Genomic DNA, 17,179 nt, shown 5'->3' with positions numbered 1-17,179 from the left:
AAAAGCAGAGAAGCACATTGCTTGCCAATTTGTATATGGTGGAAAGGGACTGCCATCAAGGTGAGGATGGGAGCAGGAGGGACAGGCAGGTCAGCTGCCGGGGTGCCCTTGTGCCCCCCGGGGCTGGGCTCTGCTCCCCGTTTTCCATCCCGCTGCCTTTGCAGCAGCGCTGGCCGGCTCAGCGTGTGGTTAAGCTTATCCAGTTGTCAGGAGGGCTTTTTTTAGCACCGAGGGCTTTGCACCTCACCGCTGCGCAGAAGGCTCTGCTAAGCTGCTGCCCTGAATGCTGCTGGTTTGGAGTGACTGGAGCGTCCCCCCAGCTCTGCCCACACTCCCGCCCCCTCTCGCAACCCGCTGACAGGACGGTCTGCTCCAATCCTGGCCCCAGGCCTGCGCCTGCCTCTCCGGCGAGGATATTTTTATCCCGCTTTCTATGCACGGCTATCGGAGAGCATGTCGCTGCTGTTGTGGGATCCTGGCAAGCCTGCAGGCAGCGGCTGTGTCGCCCACAGACCAGGGCAGTCAGAAGGAGCGATGGATGTCCATGCAAGGAGAGGAGGGATGGAGGCAACCACGCTCCGCAGAGCCCTGCGCCAAGCCGGGATGGAGGAGCGAGAGTCGCCGCAAAGCCAAAGATGGGCAGATGCAGCAGCTGGCAAGATAAGGGCCAGGCAGCCCAGAGCCACCCTGTGCCATAGCTTCCCCGGTGGGCAGGGGCTGGCAGAGGCCGGGCAGGGGGTGCTCCCCGCTGGGGGCAGCCAGGAGGACACCTGCACCCAGCACCCACCCAGGGTCGGGGAGCAGATTGGAACAGGCGCATCAGGGATCTGTCCCCCTCCTGCTGCTGGCCCCGGCATATTGCAAATATCTCCCCTGAGCCAGCCATTGGCGGCTTATAAATAATGCAGCCCCTCGCTGCGCAATAAGGGCTTGTCAGTAGCTATTCTGCTCTCATAAATTAAAGATGAAAAGGTACAAGGCTCTTGCCAGAAAAATGAAGACAAATTTTTAATAGCTTGCCAAGACACAGGGAGATGGAGCGCTCGGGAAAAATGAATTACGTTTTTATTATGTGTTTTATTGTGGTGTAATTGAACGGGATTAGCTGAGAATACAATATATTTCCAGGGCAGTGCAAAGAAAACAAAAATAATGATGACACCTGCCCCCCCCCTGCACCGTCAGCCTGCACAGCGACACCTTCTGTGCGTGCACTGGCTGGGAGCTGGCCCTGAGCTGTCAGCGGCCGTGAGAGGCAGAGGTGAGGATAGGAGGGACACCAGAGGGGACAGGAGGCTGGAGACACAGGGGCTCGGGGTGGCTGGGTCTGGCCAGATGGCCAGGCAGGGTCTGGGCTCACCCCAAGAGCCCCCAGAGCTGTGGGGCCAGGGTGCAGGGCAGGGTGGCATGGCAGCACTCGGCCGCAAAGAGCCACTGGGTATCTTTCGCCTGCCCCCATGTCCCCAGCTCCTTTCATCCCATCCCTGAGATCCCCTTTGGTCTGTCCCCCACCTGCACAAGCTGGCACTGCTAGGCTGAGACCTGAAAAATTCATCTCTGGTGGGGAGGAGGTCTGAGGTTCTGCCCTGCAAACCAGCCACACTGGCTGCTCTCTCCCGGAGCTGGCAGAACTGCTGAGAGCCCACAGACTCAGTGACTTCACTGGGCTAGGTGGGACCTGTCTCCATGGGTCCCCTGGTTGTGGGGAGAGAAAGATCACCCGCCGGCTGGTGAGTTTTGGGGGGCTGACAAGCCCAAAGGTGACATCGCTGCCTCTGCGGTGGAGCCCAGGATGCAGCAGTGGATGTGGGAAAGCAAGGATGCTCAGTCCCTTCCTGAGCCAGCTCATCCTAGAGGTCACGGGCCAGTCCCCAAAAGGCAGCAGCTGGGTGTCCCCAGGGGTGCTGGGGGTGCTGGGCGGCGCTGGGCCGGGGACATCAATTGGTCCCTGGCATTTTTAATGAGCTGCCCGACCGCAAGCTTTAACCTTGCCCATAATGAGGGCGAGCGGCAGCAATTCCTACCGCCACAGCCGGCTCCCCCAGCCTTAATGAGCTAATCAATACTTGTTCTCAGCTTAATTTCCAGCTAATTGCTCTTTAATGACGCCTGGAAATGGGCAGCCTCTTGCAGGGGGGGTGGGCAGGCTCCCCCTCCTCAGCGCCCGTCCCCGGTGGCAGGGGGTACCGGGGCACTGGTGGTGGGTCACCTTCCCTGGCTGCGTCCCAGCCCCGCTGGTGCTGCCGGAGACTGGGGAAAGGGAGGGTGGCAAAGGGGGCAGAAGGCACAGGGCACCGTGCCACCGAGCTGGCAGCACCCTCCAGAGCACTCACCCCGGCTGGGGGTCTGTGCAGCCCCGTGTGCCCAGGACAGGCTGAGCAGAGGGTTCCCGCACCCCAGGAGGGTCCCGAAGCCCCTCAGGACACTACGTTGCAGTGGGGGTCTCCAGGGTGGGCTCATGGGCGTGGCTTGTTTTAGAGTGCAGGGAGATGGGGGGGACTAAGGTGGCCATGCATTGCCCTAGGATCTGCAGGCCCCAGGTACAGGGACAGTGTCACGGCAAGGGAACGGGGACGAGGCCAGCAGTGCCCTGGAGGTGGCAGCAGAGACCCCGCAGCCTGCTGCCTGCACCGCCTGCCTGCACCGCCTGCCTGCATCTCTCTGCCACTCTTTGCCGGGTCAGCCCCTCAGGCGGTGCGGGGAGCAGGCAGGGACCGCGGGGGGGGGGGGGGGGGGGGGGGAGGGACGTTTAGGGGGTCCTCCTGTTTGCTGCGGAGTCAGGGGTGCGGGGGGAGCCTGGCATGTCGCGGGGCGGTGGGAACCGCGCTAACCCGGCGCCGGGGTGTCAAAGTTGGCATGGCCGTGTCAGCTGAGGGGGGCCGGGCGGCAGGCAGGGGGGGGGCATCCCCGGGAATGCAGCCCCCGCCGCCCGTTTGGTTCCTGGCCCAGGGTTATACGACCTGCTCTTGGATGGGACGGGTGGAAAAACCCCGGCGAAAGCGGGGGGATTCCTCCGGGGAAGGAGCCGAGCCGCATCCAGCCGTGCCAAGCCGCGGCTCCTGCCTCTGCGGGAGAAGGGGCCCGGCAGCCTCCGGCCGGGGACACCGCGGCAGCCTGGGGACCATCCCTCGCCACCCGGCCACCGCTCCTCGGGGCCAGCCTGAGAGCCCCCCGTCCCTCCTGCTCACAGCTGCAACTGTTTCCCCAAGAATTTGCTGACGGGTTTGTTCTTGGGAGGAATTTGCTCTGGAAAAACCTGGAGAAACCTGAGCCTGGCTGCTTCCCAGCACGGTCCTGCCTGGCACGCAGGCAGGAGGGACCTGCCTGCTGCCTGTCCCTTGTCCCCGCGGTGGACTCCCAGGACATGGCTGGGACCCCCGAGAGCTGCGTGGCCTCGGGGGGGGCTGGCTGGATCCTGGCTGCGTCAGGCTGCTCCGAACGGCAGGAAATGGAGAGGAGCAGTGGGTCTGAGCTGAAACAAGGGAGATTTGGCTTATTATCAGAATGAGATCGCCGCGGCCCCAGGCAGTGTGCGGGCAGCACGCCCTGCCCCAGCATCTCCCGGTGACATTTGCTTCTGCCGTGACATGACCCGTATTCCCATCCCCGCCAGCCCCGATGCCGCTCGCCAACCCTCCCTGACATGACGTGCATTGAGTCACTTGGCCCAGGGCTTTTTTTCCAGGGTGGGTTTTTTCCTTGGCCTCGACTGCTGGAAGCCCCAGATCCCCAAGGGGATCCAGGACATCAGTCCGGAGTCGGGGCGGGGGGTCAGTGGGACCAGGAGCAGTGGGGCACCCCAGACCAGCTGTGACAGCTTTGCCATCAGGGGCACATCCTGATGACAGAGCTCTGGAGGGATGCCATGGCTGTGGGTCTGCTGGGAGCATTCACAGACTCCTGGCTTCAATGGGACCATCACGGGGGGGAAATGCTGATGGGGAGCAACCTGCCAGGGAGGGAGGAGGGCACTTTGGTGCTTGAGGCTCGTTGCACCTTCAAAGCCCAATTTCAGGAGCTTCACTGGGCTCGGGGCAGGTGAGGAGAAAGGAGGGATAACTGGCCAGCACAGGCGGGGAGCCGGGAATGTGATTTACGCCAGTGCCAGGCCATGCCGGGCTGCGACCACCCTTTTCCCCCAAAATCTGCTCCCAGCAACCGGAGCCACGAGCCCCAGGTGCAGCCAGGGACTGCACTGATTGAATCGAGGTGTGATTGAGCACAGCTCCTTGTTAAGCACAGGTTAGATCTTCCATCCCTCATTCATAGCTGCTACTATTTATTAGCACATTCAACAGTCTCATTAAGCAGGAGGTTTAATTACCTGCCAGGTTTGAGCTCCATCTTGTTTAGCTGTGCTGAGCTGCGCTGAATTGTGCTGCGCTGCATTGCGCTGCCCATGGCTTCCAGGCGCTGGGTTGTGTTGCACCACGGCTGGAGCTTTACCTGCTCAGATCTGTGGTTAGATTTCACCTCTGGCCAGGTGATCTCCATCCGGAGACGTGATGTGACCTCTCCCCACCTTGTGAGTGGCAGATGCTGCAGTGATGCTCGGATGAATCCAGCCACCCAGAGGCCATGGTAAGCCCATGGGGACAGGGACATGCCAGGTCCCCAGGCCATGGCACATGGGAGAAGGAGCCAGGGCTAGGGCCCTCGTGTGTGGGGAAGGACAGCAGCATCGGGGCCTGCTCCCCCTTGCCCCCCTGCCAAGGACAAGAGAAGCAAATAACCAGGGACCATCGCTGGCCTCACTTTTCAGCAGTGCCTGGGATTTAAGCTCTGGCTCTATTCCTGTGCCAGCCAGGAGCTGTGTTGGCTGAAGGTGGCATCTGGGGCCAGGCTTGCCCCACTGCTTTGCCCCCTGTGTGGGGCAGGGGCAGGCGAGGGTGTGCTTGGTGCAGGGATGCCCAACTGCACAGGTGATGCCTCATCCCAAGGTGGGGATGCAGGGCATGGTGGGGGCAGCCCGGGGGGCTCAGCACCCCCGGCTGGGTCACCTACAGCCTGTCCACTCTCTGCTCAGGCTGTGAACAGGCTCTGGGGGTGCATGTAGGAAAACCTCAGCCCCCCTGACCTTTTCCCTGCTCCCAAAGCAGCTGCAGCCCCAGCTGCTTGGCGACTCGTGGATGCGGGGCCCAAAAGCCTGCGGCACGCCAGGACTGCGCTTGATGGGCCGGGCAAGGGGAGCCAGGGAGGGAGACAGCCCTGAGCCAAGGGGCTGGGGGCCGCGGAGGGGGAGCGGGAGGTGAGGCCGAAGGCAGAGCCGGCAGGAAACCCCCCTCTGTGGCCAGGGGGGCTAGAGGGGGGTTTTGGCCGGCAAAGGCGGATTTGGGGGGGGGTGAAGCCTGGCGCATTTTCCATCATTAGCCATGGCCGGATTCATAACGTGACTGAGCGAAAGCTCCGGAGCCCGGAACGAATTTGCAGGAGGGTGTTGGAAAGCAAAAGCAGATTTTTGCAGCGTGGTGAAGGAAACCAGATCCTCCGAGGGGTCCTGCAACGGCTTTGCTTCGCCTGAGCTTCACCGGGGAAGCAAATCCCACAAATTCCTCGCCTGGAGGAGGGGAGCAGGCTGTGGGATCCCCCCGGCACAGCGGCGGGAGCAAGATGCAAATGCACAGCGTGTTTGTGCTGCAAAGGCACGCCAGGTACCCTGCTCCTCGGAGCCAGGGAAACTGAGGCAGGGAGCAGCAAGGCAACTTGCCGGGGGCTCTGGAGCCCCAGCCTCGTGCATGTGGGTTTTGCACTGCCGTGGCATGGAGCAGCCCCACCACTGCTCCGCTCCAGCCAAGGTAATGCCATTGCTTGCACCCCAATATCCCCTTTGTACCTGGCTCCCGAGGTGGGGTGAGCACAGACATCCCCCAGGAATTATCCCCACGTTTAATTACAGCAGCTGCTCAGTGTTTCAGCCTGTGTTTCCCACACAAATTACAGGCTGAGAGATGCTTTTACCCACTTCCCCAGCCATGTCCACCCCTGGCTTTTTCCCTCACATTCACTCGTCCCCACGGACCCCTGTAAAGTTGGTCTCTGCCCCCCACCCCGGTCCCCTCCTGCCCCATGGATGGAGCTGAGCATCAGCCCAGGTCCCGACACAGGGCTTGGGGTGACCCCGGTGTCGGGGTCCGCGGGGAGGTGCCGGTGTCGGGGGGGCAGGAGCGGCAGAGCCCCGGGGCCAGGGTGCAGGGGTGCAGTGGGTGGCGGGACCCCGGCAGGGAAGGGGTGCCGGCCAGCCCGGGTCCCTGTCCAGGGATGGGCCGCGGGCCCGGAGAGGGGCGGGGGGACTCACGTTTCGCTGACATCACGGCGGGTGCCGGAGCAGCCGGGGGCCAGCAGCCCCGCCGCCACGGCCACTGCGCACCCGCGCCTGCCCGCCCGCGGCCCCTCGAAACCGCCGCTCCCCGGCACCGGCATCTCCGGTAAGTGGCGGCTTACGGCGGGGTGGCTCCCGGGGGACCCCAGGGGACGCCGTGCCCCTTCCCGGGACTCAGCCAGGACCCCCAGCGCCTGCACCCCGGACTTGGGGAGCCAGAGACCAACTTTGCAGTTATCCCCCCCTTCCCTGGCTCCCCACATCCATCGGGGGCTGGAGCCTTGCTCCGTACAGCCCGGGGTAGGGAGGACTGGGGGGGGCTCCGGCACCGGGACCCCCTGCCCCTTTCCACCCCTGGGGGGCTCGGTGGTCTCCGGTAAACGGGTCAAAGCTTCGCAGTTTGTTACCCGGGGTGCGTGTAACCCACCGACCTGGCCATCCCCATCACCCCACCGCAGCTCTGGGCTGCGTTAGCCCCGGAGGGTGGGGGGGTCTGCGGGGTGCAGCTGGGAGGGCTGCAGCCTGCCCTTCCGTGCTGTTCCCAGCAGGGGGGGGGGCAGCCCGGCCGCCTGGGTCCCCTCCTCAGCCCCACTCACTCGTGCTGGGTGGCCCTGGGGCAGGGGACCGTAATTTCACTCCATCTCAGGGAAGGCAGCCAGGGTGTAACTGGGGGCCAGGGGGTGTTCACAAAGGGGTTTGGTTCATCGTCACGCCCTCTGGGGACAGTCTCCGAGACCCCATGTGTCCCCCCAGCAGAGATGGGAAGCCCAGGGCAGATCAGCCTCTCTGCTCACCCGGGGTGAGGGGATAATGCAGGCTTGGGGTTTGGGGACAAGGACCCCGCTGTGCTGGCATAGGCTGACCACGCTGGGCCTGCTGCCAGTCTACTGGCTGCCCACTTGTGTGCTGAACTCCTGCGTGCTCAGCCTCAGTTGCCTGTGTGATAAATGAGGGGGTCACAAAACTTTCTCGGGGGCATGTTTCTTCCCCTGCTTAGGCGGGTGGTGCCTAAAAAGAGGGGTTATGGTGCAGGGAGGGGAGGAGGAAAAAAGCCAGGAGTGACCAAGAGCATCCTCCTGGCTCGGCTCCTCTCTGCTGGCTGGCTCTGGCGTGGAAAGAGCCCCTTGTCTGCAGGATCAGCCACTCCACTGCGCTTGTCTGGGTGGTGAGGGAGGTAAAAGGGACTCGTGACTCTTGCAAAGCAATGGGGAAAGGAAAGGGGTGTCTGGCTTGAGAGCGGCTTCCTGAGAGGAGGCAAGGAGCAGGGTACAAACCGGCTGAGCCATGACGGTAGAGCAGCCTGTCCGGCCCCCTGCCAGCCCTGTGGCTCCCCAGGCCATGGTGGGATCCGAGCAGGCTGGGCTCTGCCCGCTGGGCTGCCAGGGAAGAAGGATGAAACCTGGTGGGTCTGGGGTCAGCAGCCCTGTCCCACTGGAGGATGCTCAGCATCTCGGGGCAGGAGCTGTCTGGGGAGCCCCAGCTTGGGAAGGATGTGGCTGCGGGGCTGGGGGTGAGAGGGGCTGGGACCGATCTGCACATCATGCAGTGCTGCCGCTCAGGGCAAGCCAGCCGGGAGCCAGAGGGCTGGGAGATGCTCCCTGCACTGCTAACACACGTCCTCCCTCCTTGCAGGCCAGGATGGCTCCTCGGATCTAGCCAGGGAGGCCAGAGCAGCACCGGAGATCCCTGTCCAAGTGATGGTGGGACCGGGATAAAGGAGCTGCTGCGAGGATGTCTGAAGCCAAGATCCTGAGCTCCTCTTGCCTCATGCTTTCCTTGCTCTCCTTGCACTGGGCTTCACTCCAGCTGGGCCAGGCTTTTCCCAGCACCTCTGACTACCTCCAGCGGAGCTGGCAGCGGCTGCTGGAGGAAGGGGAGGGCTGCGCTGAGTGCCGGCCGGAGGAGTGCCCGGCGCCGCGCGGGTGCCTGGCTGGCACGGTGCGGGATGCCTGTGACTGCTGCTGGGAGTGTGCCAACCTGGAGGGACAGATCTGCGACCTGGACAACACCAACCACTTCTACGGCAAGTGCGGGGAGCACCTGGAGTGCCAGCTGGATGCCGGGGACCTGCGGCGCGGAGAGGTGCCTGAGCCCCAGTGCACCTGCCTCTCCCGCCTGGCCCTCTGCGGCTCTGATGGCAAAACCTATGCCCAGATCTGCAGGTTCCTGGAGGTTGCCCGTGCCCACCCCGACACCAACCTCACCGTGGCCCATGAGGGTCCCTGCGAGTCAGGTAGTGCCCCAGGAACGGCTGTGCGGGCAGCGGGATGGAGACTTGTACCTCTTGGGAAGGGACAAGCAAGGGAGTCTGGTTTAAATATTTCACCTGGCAGCAAACCCACAGCACCCGCAGGGACACGGCAGCCGCAGAGGCTGGGTACAGGATACCCAAGCTCTGGGGTCCCTCTCCCCCAGTCCACCCGGCTCTGCTGCTCCGGGGCAGCCCCTGCAGATCCAGTGCCTGGAGAGGTCTGGGAGCAGCTTCGCCAAGTGGGAGCAGGGTTTATGGGAAGCAGCAAATCCTGCTGGAGCAGGTGGGGAAGTTCCAGTGAATTGTTAGCGAATTCTTGGCGGCGGTGCTGGGTTCATGCTGGCCTGGTGCTCCTGAGAAATGCAGTTGCCTCCTGCAAATGGAAACCTGCGTCAGTTTGACTCGGCCGCATGGTTTCCATCTCCCGTTTAAAACTTGGTGGGAGGCTGGGGGGGACAGGCAGTGGTGGGGAGGCCGTGTCCCAGCCTGCCCAGTCCATGCAGGTCACCCAGTGCCGTCACCACAGCCTGAGGGGTGTCAAGGTTGACTTTATTTTCTGTAGATCATCATGTCCTTGATTTTTTCCCCCAGGTATATTTGGAGGTGGAGGCCTTCCCTTGACCTCTGGCTCATGCTATGGGCCAGATCCTGGAGCAGGTGTGGGTAGGAAGTGTGGTCCTCACTCCATCCCTCCAGGGAAGGGATGTAGGACCTGGAGGTATTGGCTCCGTACAGCAGCCAGGGACCTGCTAGCTCCCTTAATTGTTGGCACGAGCCTGGTGCCAGAGCAGAGGCCTTGTTCAGCTGGAAGCTCATCCACCTCATCCATCCCCACCAGCCTCGTGCTGGATGAGTGCCCCTCGACCTTTCCCCCTGCATGATGAGCATGCTTTGATTGCACGGGAGAGCTTTGCTTTGTAGCATTGCTGTTACTGAACTGTTCCTGCTGCCCGTGGGTCCCTGAGCATCACTGTGCAAGCGGGGAAAGTGAGGCCAGGAGGGATGGCAACCGCCCATGGGCTGGGGGGTGCTGGGGAGGGAGCCCCCAGTCCCAGCTGCGAGGAGGGACTGTGTCCGGGGGCAAGGTGAGGGTCTGCTATGGGTGGGAGAGGAGGGGGGCATGGGAAGGGTCCTAGCATCTCTACATGAGCCAAATGCTGCCACCCTGGAGGGAACCAGCCCAGGAGAGCCCATAGGACCTGCTGAGGGTGGGACCTTTTCTGAGCCCACCCTGCTCTCCTGTCCCCCCTCCCCAGAGCCCCAGATCACCTCTCCTCCCTACGACACGTGGAACGTCACTGGGCAGGACGTCATCTTCGGCTGCGAGGTCTTTGCCTACCCCATGGCGTCCATCGAGTGGAGGAAGGACGGCACGGAGATGCTGCTGCCTGGAGATGACCCCCACATCTCTGTCCAGGTGAGCGGTGTGCCTAGGGCGTTGGACACAGCCCCGGGGTGACCCAGCCCTTCCCAGAGCTTGTGGGCAACAAGACCTGAGGGTGGTCATCCTCTGGGGGTGGCCAAGCCTGGATGCCTGGGGATGAGAAGGGGTAACCGGAGCCTGCACACCGTGAGGACTGGCTGAGCTAGGGCTGGTGTCTCGGTGGTAAGAGCCATCAGCATAGCTCTCTTCTGCAATTTTCTCTAGTAGTTTCTGAACTTATGAATATTTTTTAGGACCTGCAGAGTCCTGCAGCAGGGAGTTTCCCACCTCCCTGCCTTTAGTTTGCTCTGCCTGCTGGCTTCACTTGCAGCCCCACCGGCAGGGCTGGAGGAGAGGAGCTCCCGAGGCCCCTTCCAGCCTGGCTTATCCTCTGCTCCCACCAGCGGACGCAGGCAGTCCTTGCCCTTTTCTGCCCATCACTCTGAGCAGGGCTCCCCTCCCAGAGCTGGCATGCCCAGGGGTCAGCATCCTGCCCGCAGCCGGTCCCAAATATAGCGCCCAGCTGGGCATACCCAGCTATTAGAGCGTGTGGGCAGAGGCACAGGGGCTGTGTGCCGTAGCCAGGCACCGGCATAGAGGAAACTGTGGTGGGATGGATGGGGGGAGTCAGGGGAACAGGTGGGACCTGGCACCGTTGCAGGGTGATGTGCTGGTCCCCCTCCATCTTTCTGACCTTCCCGCCACCCCATAGCTTGTCGCAGGATCCGGATGAGGACCTTCACCCCAAGCAGGGCTACCCTGCCTGGCTGGAGGAGACTCAGCTGTCCTCCACCCCCAGCCACCGCACCATAATAGCAGCCTGCAAACACAGCTGCAGCCTAGCTGGGTCAGGAAAAGGTTATTTCTTGCTGGGGACAAACAGAAAATAGCATGGTTGGTGCCAGAGCAGTCTTGGGACCTCTCTGCCTGCCGAAACGGAGGACTCGGGGCTCCTCTGAGCTGTCCTGGGCTGGCTGTGCCCCCCGTGAAGCCCCCGGCGGAGTTTTCAGTGTCCCGGTCCTCCCGTGCTGCCAGTCTGCCTGTGCAGCTTGGCTGCTTCTCCTGCCCTGCCTCATTCCATCCCTGGCTGTGCTGCTCCCCAGCGTGACCCCAAACCCCCAGACCATTCCAGCTGTGTGCCTGCAGCACAGATGCCCCCTTGCTTCAACCACCCTGCGGAGCACTGACCCTGGCATCCTCCCACCATTCGGGGACCACGGTGGCACTGGGGGCACAGCTGGGAGTCCAGGGCACATCTGTGGAGTCCTGGCCAAAACAGGGCTCCCAGGCCCTCCTGGGGGCAAGAAGATGCCCATTCCCCCCACCTCCCCTGGGTAGTGGGAAAAGGGGCAACCTGCATCCAGGGGGTCTGTGCCTGCCCCCAGAGTGGTACTTAGGCAGGGGGACAAAGAGTTTCCCTGGGCTTGTATCCGCCTTCCCATTCGTCCCAGCCCCACATGGAGCTTTCCTCACTCCAGGGCTAACTGAAATCCCCCCCTCTTGCAGTTCAGAGGTGGCCCCCAGAAATACGAAGTGACAGGCTGGCTCCAGATCCAGGGTGTGCGGGTGACGGACGAAGGCACCTACCGCTGCTTCGCCAGGAACAGGGTCGGGGAGGTGGTGGCGTTAGCCAGCCTGACCGTCTTCACACCGGGTGAGCACCATGTCCTTGTCCCCACGCTCTCATGAGGACGAGGGAGGGGGTGTTTGGGCAGGGTGCACTGGTATGGTGGGAGCTGCTGGTGCATAGGGCTGTGCTGGCAATGCCCCAGCAAGCTGCTGTGCATGGTTTGGCTTTGGTCCTGATGGGGAAGGGGACAGACGCTGGGGGGGGCAATGTCACGTTGTCCCTGCGCTGCCATTTCAGACCAGCTCAACCTGACGGGCTTTTCCCTGCCGAAGCCCCGCACGACGCCCGAGGACTACGGGGAGAGTGAGGAGGACTATTACTAGCCCAGAGACGGGATGTCCGGCTGCAGAGATCACCTTGACCACAGTAGCCATTCCCGGGGGTCGGGGACATCTCCGGAACAAGTACCCCCCAGCACAAAACTCCTTCTCTGGACAGTCCTGACACAGCAGCCTCTTTTTTGGGGGTGGGGGACATGGTGACACATCCCTTTGCTGGGGATGCTCGGGGAGGGGACACTGGCTGGTTGGTAGCACAGGTTTGGGACTGGGGGCAGCTCCACCTGGGGCAGGGTGGGTCTGTCCTCTGGCACTGAGCGGGGATGTGGTGGCAGGTGGGACGCTGCGGGGACAGCCACAAGGACTTGGTGCAGGGGGTAGAGGCAGCCACCCCGGGAGAGGGAGGCCAGGGAGGGGGCAGCTCAGCCCTGTGCAAAGCATTTTGGGGAAGCCGGAGCAGAGGGCTGGGACCTGGCTGTGACACCCAGTGTGTCACCCCCAGGGCCAATCTGTGTCCCCCAAGGCAGGGACAGCCAGGCTTCTCCCCAGGACCTGGGGAACTTGCTGCCAAAAGATCCTTCTTTCCCCGTTTGTTTTTAACCAGAAAAGTAGTGATTTGAGGAAATCAGACACTTGTGGTTTTCAGTGCTATCTTTGCTCCCCTGGACAACGTTGGCCCAACCACCCATGTGGTCAGAAACGTTTTGGCCTTTTTCGACCAACTTTGTGTTTTCCCTTCCAAGCAGCTCTTTACTTTGCCATTTCAGTTAATGTTAGTTAAAATATACACGTAGGTCAAAGCCAACACAGACCAGGCGACTGTCCTGTATCCACAACGATTATTCGGGGCGTGAGGGAGGGTGCAAACACCATGGACGCTACCTTGCCTGTTGTGGGGGTGCTTGGGTTGAGGAGTCCTCCTGCCCATCCTGGTGCTGACATCTGGTCCTGGCGTGGGTCCTGCCCCTCTCACCCTGCATGAGGGGTTCCCAGCAGACCATCCCCTCTGCAGTGGGGATGCATCAGGCTGGCTCTTTGCACCCCTGTCAGTTTGGGTCCCATCCCGCCTCTGCCCATCTTCATCCCAGGATCCTGTGCCCAATGACACTGGGGTCTCCACCCAGGTGACCATAGCCCTGCCAGTGCGGAGGGGGCACAGCAGCTCTGTGCCCGGCCGGGGAAGAACAGGGAGGCTCCTGTTTCCACTGGAAATGCTCCATTTTTAAAGAAAACCCACCTGCCTCCCAGAGCTGGTGATTTAGAGCAAATAGTCATTTGGGGGGAGGGTGGGAGGGTAGCCCAGAGCTGCGCTGTGGTGCTCCATGCCTGGAGAGGGCTGGCAGGACCCCTTCCTGTGGACATCCTGGGGCTGAGCTTCCACTCAGGGGGTGCTTTGCCCCCCAAACCAGCAGCATTTAAAGGACTTTTGAGACTCAAAACCTCCCCGTGGAACAAACTGCTCCCAGTTACTCAGTCCCAGCTCCAGGGAGGTCCGGAGCTGCGGCGGGGAGCCAGACCCTGGGAGGAAGGGGTTGGCCGGTCCCCAGGCAGGAGCAGGCAGGATGTGATGAGGCTGGCGGCTTGGGCGCCGTGCTGCTCTCCTTCCCTTGTTTTTTCTTTTCTTCCTCTTTTTCTTGAGAGCTGGCTCAGAGCTGGCTCAGACGATGCAATTACGGCATCAAAACCTGAACAAGCAAATAAAAGGGATTTGTCTGGAGTTGGCAGCGGAGCAAAATTCCTGCAGCCGGTGAGGCTGGGCCAGTCCTGGCCCCTGCGCCGCAGCCTGACAGGGCACAGCCGGCAGTGCTGCCGCCCTGCCTGCCTGCCTGCCTCCTGGACTGCCTGTCCTCTCTGGCAGCAAACTCCTTCTTGGCTGGGGAAATGGAAAAGCCACCCATACCTTAGTTTCTCCTTCCAGCTAACAGCATCCTCCTGGGGCTGCTACATCAGAGTTGAAGGGTGTTCGGGAGAGACCAGGGACAGAAATGTGCTGTTGGCTTTTATTTTGCTTTTTTTGGGTGCAAAACCTGCTTTTGGAGAAGCCGGGGTGTTTTCACCCATCCTGATCCCCTCCTCGTTTCACACAAATCGGCCTGGTGGAACTGGGCCACACTCAGGCTGAGGCTGCCGCGGGGAAACCCAAGAGCGTCCCGGCACTTCAATGGTTGAGAGCTGCTCCTGGGCTCCCCGCCGGTGCCTGGGGCTGGCCCCCGGCCACGGCTGCCATGCCAACCCTCCCCAGGGCCAGGCCCCCTCTGCCCGCCCTGCCCATGCTGGCGCAAATCCAAGTCACGCCGGGTGTGGGTGCAGCACTGGGCTGGCTGGGGGGGGGTCGGATGGGTTGGACCCCCATCCCTGGCTCTCTGTGTGCTCTGTGGGGTGATGCCCTGCCTGGGCACAGGTGGGCATCCACATTTTGGTCTCAGTCCTTGCCTGTGGTACCCCCCACGTACCTGGCAGGGGATGCTGTCGGCTCCAATTCCTGCCCTGCAGGGAGAGCAGTGGGGATGTGGTGGCTGAAAGAGGGGGGAGCTTGAGCAAGAGCCCTTGGCCAAAATTAACCAAACTGGGGGCTGTGTCTCCCAGTTTCCCCAGATCCCAGTGCTGGAGAGGGCTGTCTGAGTTGCAGGCTGGCAGCTCGGTCAGTATTGGGGCTCCACTCCCCCCAAGACAAGGGGCAGCAGAGCGGCCCCAGGGGCATGGAGGGGGCTCCTGTCCCCCTGCCCTGGCTCCCAGCCTTGCCATTTCCAGCCACTTAAAAATTAAAGGAGCCAATATCGCTGCACGGCTGGAATCGGTCACTGCCACAGACTTAATTGAGGTTATTTGTTGGCTCTGAAAACGTTTTGTCAGCTCTGCCGCCGGCTGCTCAGATGCTTCCCGCAGCCCCTGCCCCACGGAGGGGGTCCCCCTGGGCTCTGCTGGCGGCAGATGCTCTGCTCAGCTCCGGGCACCTGGAGGGTCCTGGGGACCCAGCCAAACCTTGCCTGGTGTCAGTGTGGGGACAGAGATCATGCCACAACAGCGTGCAGCGCTGAATCCCTTCGCCGATCAATTTTTGGGGCGGTTGCTTTCTGGGGGCGGTGGGGGCAGAAGGGCCCCAGCAGCTCCTGCCAGCCCAGCTGCCTGCACTCAGAGCAGCAGCTTGGCCCAGATGTCGGGCTGACGTCAGAGATGGGGTCATCTGGACAGGGAAGCGCTAACGTGGCCGCCGGCCCTGGGCACGCACTGGCCCCAGCACCTCCCGGCCACCCGGGATGAGTGGGGTGCGGGCACCTCCCCAGGCACCAGAGGTCACCGTGAGGAGGACAAAGAAAGGGGGACTTGTCCTGCCGGCACCTGAAAGACCCCGAAGACACATGCTAACGGAGCCAAAACCGTGTGGTTAAAAACCCACTGGACCCCAGCCCCTACAGGGACACGCACAGGGCTGGCACTGCCCTGCCACCATCAAGTGTTTCGGCTACCCCCGTTGTGTACTCGCAGCTCTGAGTGCTAGGGGGGAAATTCAGGTAAAACAGCCCCCCCAGCCTCCAAAGCAGCTGCTTTCTGCCCCAAACCTGCGGTTTGTTTCACACCGAGCCCCTGCTGCAGGCTGCCTGCAGGACCTCGGCTCTTCCCACCGCTCCAGCCTCCAGCGCGGGGACACCATCCAGGTTACCAGCCTGCTCCAGGGACCACTGCAGGCCACGAGGCCACCAAGATAGTTGGTGGCTGACCCAGTGGTGACACCAGGGTGCCCTGCTCCCCAAACAGCTGGTTTGACTCCCATGGTGCCTCCCCCATCCTTGCAACCCCCAGTGCTGCCCAGAGCTCGCCTGGCAGCAGGCACCTCAAGCAGCTGCCAAGCCACAGGGTTTTGTGGTCTGCAGGGAAACCCCACCAGGTTTGGAAGACAGAGATGAACCACCAGTGGAAACACACTGTCCCTGTCCTTCCCTGCCCTCGGGGGTGCCGGGACCTGCCCCCAGCCTGGGCCCGGGCAGGAGACACATCTGTGCCTCCATCCCAGAGTCCAGATTTGGGCCACTGGCGCGATTAGCCGCTAAACAGTGCCATCTCCTGGCAAAGCCACCGGCCATGCCGAGCCCTGTCACCGTGCTGGGTAGCTGGTGAAGGCACATGGGGCCTTGGGCACCCCTGGAGCACCCCGACCCCCCAAATCCAGCCTTTCCTGCTCCACGCCCTCCTCTGCCCCTGGCAGCAGCTCTGCCTTGCTGGGAGGGGCAATGCCATCCCGAGGGATGCGAGTGCCAAACTGTCCCTCGGGATGCTCGCAGGAGCCAGTCCATCCTCTTTACACCGGCTTTGGGTGGCTGTGGCAGGCACAGCTGGGATGGGACAGAGCTTGGAGATGTTCAGCAGCCGTCCTGGGGTGGGTGCTTTAAACTGGGGCTGCAAAAGGATCAGAACACCTCATGGCTGCCCTGCCGGTCCCCCTGCGCCATGGGTATCTCCCATGGGAGATGGATGGCTTCTGGCAGGGGTCTCAGCAGGCCTGAGCTGAAGGCTGGTCATGCCTGGATGGAAACTGGCAGCGCTGTAACCTCGCTCTGCTAACAGGTAAACTGAGGCACAGAGCAACCAGGCATGGGGAATTCACTGGAGTCAGGGAGACAAGTGGGGCAGAGCGGCCAGCTACACCCAGGACTTCTGTCCCCAGCCTGTCCCCATCCCTGGGGGTGTGTGTGGCATTTCCCTTGTGCCTTCTGCATGGCACCTCTTTGCCCTGCTGTGCTGGTTCAGGGAGAAAATAAAAAGAGCAAGACCGCTTCCCTGCCTCCACCCAGCACTTACGCCATCTGATAAACAAAATGGAAATAAATCCTCCTGCGTTTGCAGCAAATAGGTCTCCACGGGGGGTTGCTTTCAATAATTCAAATGCCATTGCAGAGCAGAGCCCACGCGAATGGGTTTTAATAAACACAGCCGTAATGTGACATGCAATTTATTATTAAGCTTAAAACAGGAAGCAAAGAGTTTAATAAAAGCACCAGGTTCCCCGTATCAGTCACGGCAAGTGGGGGGATGCTGGCTGTGGGGGTAGGCTGGCCAAGCTGGCTGCAGGGGCATGGAGCCGCGTTCGCTTTGCTGTGCACCTCCTGAGCTGGGACTGCAGGCACCCGGGGCAGGGCACGGAGACATGAGCCAGACCAGGGGAAAAGGGGGATTATTGCATGGACATGGGGTAAGGCATGAAACACTGCCTGCTCCAGGCTGCTGCCTGCACCTTGCCTGCTACACCCCTCACAGCTGCCCAGCCACCCAGGGCACCTTG

The 17,179-nt window shown here is 62.1% G+C and overlaps 1 protein-coding gene across 1 annotated transcript; it reads left to right on the top strand.

The window, feature by feature from the left end:
* The first annotated feature begins 6,359 nt into the window (after positions 1-6,359).
* On the top strand, positions 6,360-12,712 carry KAZALD1 (Kazal type serine peptidase inhibitor domain 1). Its single transcript, XM_076338113.1, has 5 exons — positions 6,360-6,425; positions 7,952-8,552; positions 9,827-9,987; positions 11,500-11,647; positions 11,861-12,712. Exons 2-5 carry the CDS (start codon positions 8,051-8,053, stop codon positions 11,944-11,946), a joined length of 897 nt encoding a protein of 298 aa, XP_076194228.1. The 5' UTR covers positions 6,360-6,425; positions 7,952-8,050; the 3' UTR covers positions 11,947-12,712.
* The last annotated feature ends 4,467 nt before the right edge of the window (positions 12,713-17,179 follow it).

Source organism: Aptenodytes patagonicus, chromosome 5, assembly GCF_965638725.1.
Source record: "Aptenodytes patagonicus chromosome 5, bAptPat1.pri.cur, whole genome shotgun sequence".
In the NCBI taxonomy this organism is placed as follows: Eukaryota; Metazoa; Chordata; class Aves; order Sphenisciformes; family Spheniscidae; genus Aptenodytes; species Aptenodytes patagonicus.
The sequence above is the reverse complement of the archived record's forward strand: the minus strand, read 5'-3'. Positions and strand labels throughout refer to the sequence as shown.